Genomic DNA, 6,511 nt, shown 5'->3' with positions numbered 1-6,511 from the left:
TGCAGGACCTGGCACTTGGAGAGAGGTAGTTTTAAAGTAGCATAAGTAGTATTTTGTTAAAAGAGAACACTCTTACTGGACTTAATTAATCTCTCTTTCATGAATAGTAAAAGAATAACTGATTTTTTTTTAGCCATATTTTTGCTTACTCTTATCTTTTGTAGCCATTGAGAAATGTTATGTGGATTCTTGGAGATCCTGAAGGAATTTTTCTTCTTTTAATATTCCAGTCTTAAAAATGTGTGCTTCATAAGTCTTAAATTAGTCTTGACTAATTTACTTTTTTAAATATGTGTATTTATATTTTATACATACATATACATACATATGCACACATATACGTAAATATAGTATATATGTGAAATCGGTCTTGTTTTTTAACAAGTTTCCTTTAGAAGAATATGTAGAAGGAGCAATTGAAGGGGCAAGGAAAGATGTCACTGAAAGTTGGTGATCTAGTGGATTTCAAGACAAATAATTTCTTGTAATGAATTTTGACTTTTAGTGCAAAAATGGCTGAATGTGTTGTTTTAGTATGTATATTGTACAGCTGCTTAAGATGGAAACTCTCCCTGTTGCTTAAATGAGATGACATATATTTATTTGATGTATCATAGAAGACAGTGGGATTCACTCATTCAGTTTATTTTTATTTTTTTCTACAGGTACAAATCCCTGGACTCGAGAGTTTACAAGTATTTGTACCAAATAGTATTGCAGGGGAAAAATCTGTGATCTTGCAGCTCCTCAATGCAGCTGCTGGAAAGGATTGCTCAAAGGATTCAGATGAGGTTGCGTATGAGGCCTATTTACTAATGACCAAACATAGTGATAAAGACCATGAATTAGATGACAGCTGGAGTGCATGGGAGGGTCAGCCGATCAAAGTAGTGCCACAAGTAGAAACTGTTGATACACTGCGCACCATGCAGGTGGGTTTTGGGTTGTTTGATTTTTTTTTTTCCTGCTTATGTGATCTCCACACTTCAATGAATGCTTATCCTTTCAGATTAACCACAGTAATTTAAGTGAGGCATGTGTCCTTTTATAAATAATAAAAAGTTAAATTCAAGGATAGGATTGATTCTTAGTTGTGTTAATGCAAGTATTAAATTCCATGGATTTTAGCATTTCTTAGAAGGATTAGTGTCTACAATGTGCATTTTTCAGGGTTGGACTTCTATAATAAAGAGATACTTTCAGTATCTAGTTGGGTGTTCAGTATCAGAAGTACGGATAGGACTTGAAAACTGTACATTTTATTAAGAAGTCACCAGTCTCCGAGAATGTGCGGCGGTTGTGTGCTTTCCACACACTGAGGCATGAAACCAGTTACTTTCGATCTTGGATGGATTGTGACATTTAAAGTTAAATTTCTGTGGAAGCTACTGGATGTTTAACAGTTCTGCAGGAAGAAATCTTTCCAGTCATACTTTCCTTCATCCCAAGCCAACAGGGGTTCCCTGCCAGCAGTTCTGCTATGCTTTAGCAAGCGAGCCAGCTGCAGCTCCCTGCCCCTTCTGTTCTCACATCCTTATGTTAAGCTAAGTGAATTTTCCTTCTGGTATGTCATCCAGTTCCTTGGATCCCTACCTTAAATGGGCTCTACTATCCACGAACAGTGTGACTTTCCATGTCGCTGTGCCTGGCCTCTAGCATTCAGAGGGCTCTAGCAATTACAGGCAGTTGAAGAAGTCACTCCTGTACATACTGCTGTTTTTAACAAGCAAGCATATTACTTCTTCCAGACTGAACAATAAAAAAATAGCCTTTGATTAAGTGCTTAGAATTTCATTGGACTTCTGTCGAAGTTAGCATTTCATTCAGAAAATGAAAACAGCAAAAGATGGAATTTGGTTTGCAAATGGTATTCTATCTGACATGTGTAAGTGCACATAAAACACTGTGTGTTTGCGTACGTGTTTATATGTGTATAACACTGATTATTAATTTTTTAAAATCCAACATTGAAAGGTTAGGAAGTAAAAAGTCTTTCAGAAAGATTGTGTCCTGTGTTTTTAAAAAACATGTTTTGATTGCAAACTAGAGAAAATAGAAGATGTTACTTTAAAAGTATTCATAAAATAGAAGAATCCCATCAACATTTAAAGAATTTTAAGAATGAAAATATTCTTTGGGGATGAGGTATTGAAAATCTGGATAAAGTAGGTTTTGTTTTGTGAGTAACTTGTTGCAAATGCATTGTCTGTAGTTTGAAATCAACAGAGCTTAGTACGTGACTCATAGCGCCACAGCAAGGCAACACCATCTGTGACTGTGTACTTTTATAGACTTCTGCCATATCAGAGCTCTGGTTTCCAAAACATACTCTTACTTTTTAATAATTTTCAAAATTTTAGCAAATACTGTGTGGTAAATCTATGGCTTTCCCTTTTCAATAGTAGGGTTTTGTCCTGAAGCGTATTACATTACTTGGATAAAACCCGCCTATTTATGTGATGGTTGTTACCTCCATCTGCTTTGAGAAAATATATTTTGCTTAGTTGCTGCCTTTCTGTGTATAACTATTCTGAAGATAATTTTAATGCAGTGTTTCCCAAACCTTTCCAGAAGTGAATAGGAGTATATTCCCCTTGAGAACTTGCTGTGGCATTTGCCCTAATAGAGCTCTGCTCATAAGATGAGAGTTTATCAAGTTCGGTTGCCAGCATCATGCTTTTCTGTGTGAATTAAAGATTTTCATGAATAGTGACAAGAGAGGTCTTTCATATATTAGAATTAAAAAAATAACCAGTTGGAATTTGCTGATATGGGACATGTTTTTCTTGAGATGATTTTGTTTATAAGAACTAGTGGTATCTTGTATTCCTAGGTTGATAACCTCCTCCTTGTAGTCATTCAGTCTGCCCACCTTGTGAGTCAGAGAAAAGCTTTCCAGCAGTCTATTGAAGGGCTCATATCTCTGCACCAGGAACAGACATCCAGCCAACCAGTCATCGCCAAAGCTCTACAACAGCTAAAGGTAAGCAGTTTTCGAGATCATGCCAGTCAAAATTGATGGTGCTTTGCTCACTGATAAGTAAAAACATGTAAGGAGACTTGATTGCAATGCTAATGACATATTCTGCAATTGTAATTTATGCAGCCTCTCTGGACTTTACTTTCACTACAATTTTCATTCTGTTTTTACTGATTTGTGAGTGTATTTTTGAGCAATATTGGTGTCATCATTTTTGCACTGGGTGAGAAGCAAGTCCATAATGCAATAGAAATATTAATAGCAACAGAATAAATACATCTTCTATGAGAGCACTATTGAATTGAAAGTAAGTGTTTGATTTCATAAAAATAAATTCTATCAAAGTCCATGATCTGCAAGAAACAACTTTTTTTTTCTCATGTTTGGAGAAGGTGGCTGCTTTGTGATGTAAAAGTGGATAGGTCTCTCTCTGTGTTTTTTGCTCTTGTTTTTGGTGTGTGGTTTTTTTTTTTTGTTGCTGTGGGGTTTTTTTTTTTTGGTTGGATGAAGGTTTTCTTTGGTGGGTATTTTTTTTGTTTGTTTGTTTGTTTTTTTGGAGGACCCAGAAAAGCAAAGATTTGTTAGGTTGAAGTTGCAATATCAGGTCCCTGCATTTGCCCCTGAATTCAGTAGAAGCTGTGCCCACATACCAGGGTGAAAATACAACCAAAGGCTTGGTCACGTTATAAGTAGTAAAACTCATTTTCTCTACTCTTGTCTGTCTGATTTCGGTTGGGTGTTTTTGTTTGGGTTTTTTTGTTTGGTTTTTTTTTCCCCTTCGCTGTCTTTGTTTTTAAAGTTAATCTCACGCAAGCAAACAAACTTAATTACAATACCTTCAATTAATTATAAGACTTGCTTAGTGCAACTGCTGGAACGTGTTTGTTTTTCCAAGACTGAATGGATTGTGATGGCATTAAAGTACATTTCCATTTAAAATAATGTAATTGTTAGTATCATGTTTGCCTTAGTCTTGTCAACTGTAGAATATAAATAATAATTTGATGTCCCCCCATCCCTTTTTGTTGTTTTTACTCAGAGTGATGCATTACAGCTATGCAATAAGATAAGCAGTGCCATTGATAGAGTTGATCACATGTTCACATCTGAGTTTGATGCTGAAGTTGATGAATCTGAATCTGCCACTTTGCAGCAATACTACCGGGAAGCCATGATTCAGGGTTATAATTTTGGGTTTGAGGTAAGGAAACAAAAACTTAATGACACATTTATTTTGTAGTTTTGGTAAAAAACAATTGAAAATTCTGATTTTGCATTTGTGCAAATAAGATAACTATAACTCTGTGGAAATACGAAGAATTCTAGCAGACCATTGTAAAAAATATGTGTTGCCACAGAAATCTTATGTGAAAATGATTGAAAAAGAACAGATAGATCTGTTAAATTCAGACTCCAATTAGCAATGACTGGAACTCTAAAAAGCTTTAAGAACTTGATGAATTCAGGTGTAGTCTTGTAGGCTCTGCTACTTGGCAACATTTTAGATGAAATCAGAAATATCCTTTGATACTGAATGTCATTGTGTAACTTGACTTCTCGCAGTTTTTCATCCTAGAATAGCATAATACTGTAATATGATCCATTCTGTCAAAGTTTATGGTGGTTCTTTGATGCAGTGAATATAGCTTTTGAGTGCCTTCCTTAGAGTGCTGATGAGGAAATGTTCAGATGCTTCTAGTATACTGTTTCACTATTTGATTTCTGTGAGCTTTGTAAAATTTTTTAAGATTGTATCATACCCTAAATTACTTCTAAGGATAGTCTTCTAAAAAACAGCTGGTATTTCTGTTTAATTTTTTAAACATATATATATAACTCCTTTATCCCCTAATGTTACCTGCAATATAACTGAAAATAATCACTACTTTGTGGTTCAATCTCTGATAACAGAACAGAGCATTTATGTAGGATGTTTCTGAGATGATGTGTACACTGTTAAACATCAGCACATGCCCGTATACACACAAGAATGCAATATGGCTCAAGAGCTGCTTCTCACTATATAACACATTTTGTGTCATATACTTTTTCATGATTTTTTTTCTATAAATATGCAACTGCTTGCATAAAATCATTTTGTTTAAGAATAGGATGTGTCTGTTACCATACTGTAGAGTTTTGTTAGCCTGCAGATGCTCCAGTGGATATTGCAAATGGTATTTTTGTTCTTCTTATTAATATGTGAAAAGTAATCTTTAGTTTCTTACAGTACCATAAAGAAGTTGTGCGTCTGATGTCTGGAGAATTCAGGCAGAAAATTGGAGACAAGTATATCAGCTTTGCCAGAAAATGGATGAATTATGTGCTAACAAAATGTGAGAGTGGCCGAGGCACTCGACCCAGGTAACAGCCAACTTGTTACTGCCATAGTAGTTTGTGTTTAAATACCATGCAGGACTTTTCACACTGTGAATAATGCTTTATTGTTTAGAAGTAGGTCTTCTGAACTATTGATGCTTCTGGCTCTTAAATTTTGAAAGTAATTTGGATGGTAAATGCATAAAGCCAAAGGAACACTCCAGCTGCTTAGCAGAAGATTTTGTGGAACATGTTGCCTCATGTTAGCTGATAGAAAATGGGAAGAAAAAGTGGAGATTGTTGGACCCAGATAATTAAAAGACTTTAGATAAGGGTCGTTAGGTTGGAACAAAATTGATCAGGAGTCAGTAAAGATTGCAGAATATGCAACAGTCATTCTCTGCATATTCTACAGAGAAAGGAGTATTGTTTTGTGCCAGTTGTGGAATCAATGTACATATGGAAGCTTTAGCCTCCTGTAGAAGTTCCTCTATTAGTCCTTTCTGAAAGCATGTAAAGTATGGCCCACAGATGAGGAAGAAGTGTTTCCACTCTGGTGAAAATTCTTCAGTTTTATGATTGCAGTGAAGGATGCATTTGTGGATGTTTTTTGTTGTAGTCTGAAGTATTTTCTCTCTGTTGACAGGAGTGTTGTGCCCAGTGGTCTCTGAAATTGTGCTTACAATTGGTGCTATGAAACTATACTGCTGGGCACTAATGAATCATAGAATCATAGAATCATTAAGGTTGGAAAAGACCTCTAAGATCATACAGTCCAACCATCAACTCACAACCACCATGCCCATTAAACCATGTCCCTAAGCGCCTCATCTATACGTCTTTTAAATACTTCCAGGAATGGTGACTCCACCACTTCCTTGGGCAGCCTGTTCCACGGCTTGACCACTCCTTCAGTAAAGAAATTTTTCCTAATGTCCAGTCTAAACCTCCCTTGAAAAAAGTTACGAAGTTACATCACTTTGAGGATGTAAACAGAGAAACCGGGAAACTGGCCCAATCAGAATGATACCATTACTTGATTTATTTAGGTGGTTTTGCAGCATTTTGCAGCTGGTATATCAGAAATTTAATAGAATTCTTTTGCATTAAAATAGGTGCCTTATATTGATCTGTCCTAGCAGATTACACATCAGTGACAGTTTTGTTTCCTTAAAGTATAGGGCTGATCAGTCTGTCCTGGAGGTGGTTTGT

At 35.8% G+C, this 6,511-nt stretch overlaps 1 protein-coding gene across 1 annotated transcript in view; it reads left to right on the top strand.

Moving 5' to 3' along the window:
- Positions 1-665: 665 nt before the first annotated feature.
- LOC104079418 (mitogen-activated protein kinase kinase kinase 4) overlaps positions 666-6,511 on the top strand; it is a gene marked incomplete at its 5' end in the record, with an annotated part of 34,057 nt that continues 28,211 nt past the window's right edge. The window contains 4 exons of the mRNA XM_009581453.1: positions 666-932; positions 2,834-2,983; positions 4,020-4,181; positions 5,211-5,344. Coding sequence (XP_009579748.1) covers positions 666-932; positions 2,834-2,983; positions 4,020-4,181; positions 5,211-5,344 — 713 coding nt within the window. The remainder of the gene's footprint in view (positions 933-2,833; positions 2,984-4,019; positions 4,182-5,210; positions 5,345-6,511) is intronic.

The sequence above is a fragment of the Fulmarus glacialis genome, unplaced genomic scaffold, assembly GCF_000690835.1.
Source record: "Fulmarus glacialis isolate BGI_N327 unplaced genomic scaffold, ASM69083v1 scaffold5577, whole genome shotgun sequence".
In the NCBI taxonomy this organism is placed as follows: Eukaryota; Metazoa; Chordata; class Aves; order Procellariiformes; family Procellariidae; genus Fulmarus; species Fulmarus glacialis.
Note: the sequence above shows the minus strand (reverse complement) of the source record. Positions and strands in the feature narration are given on the sequence as shown.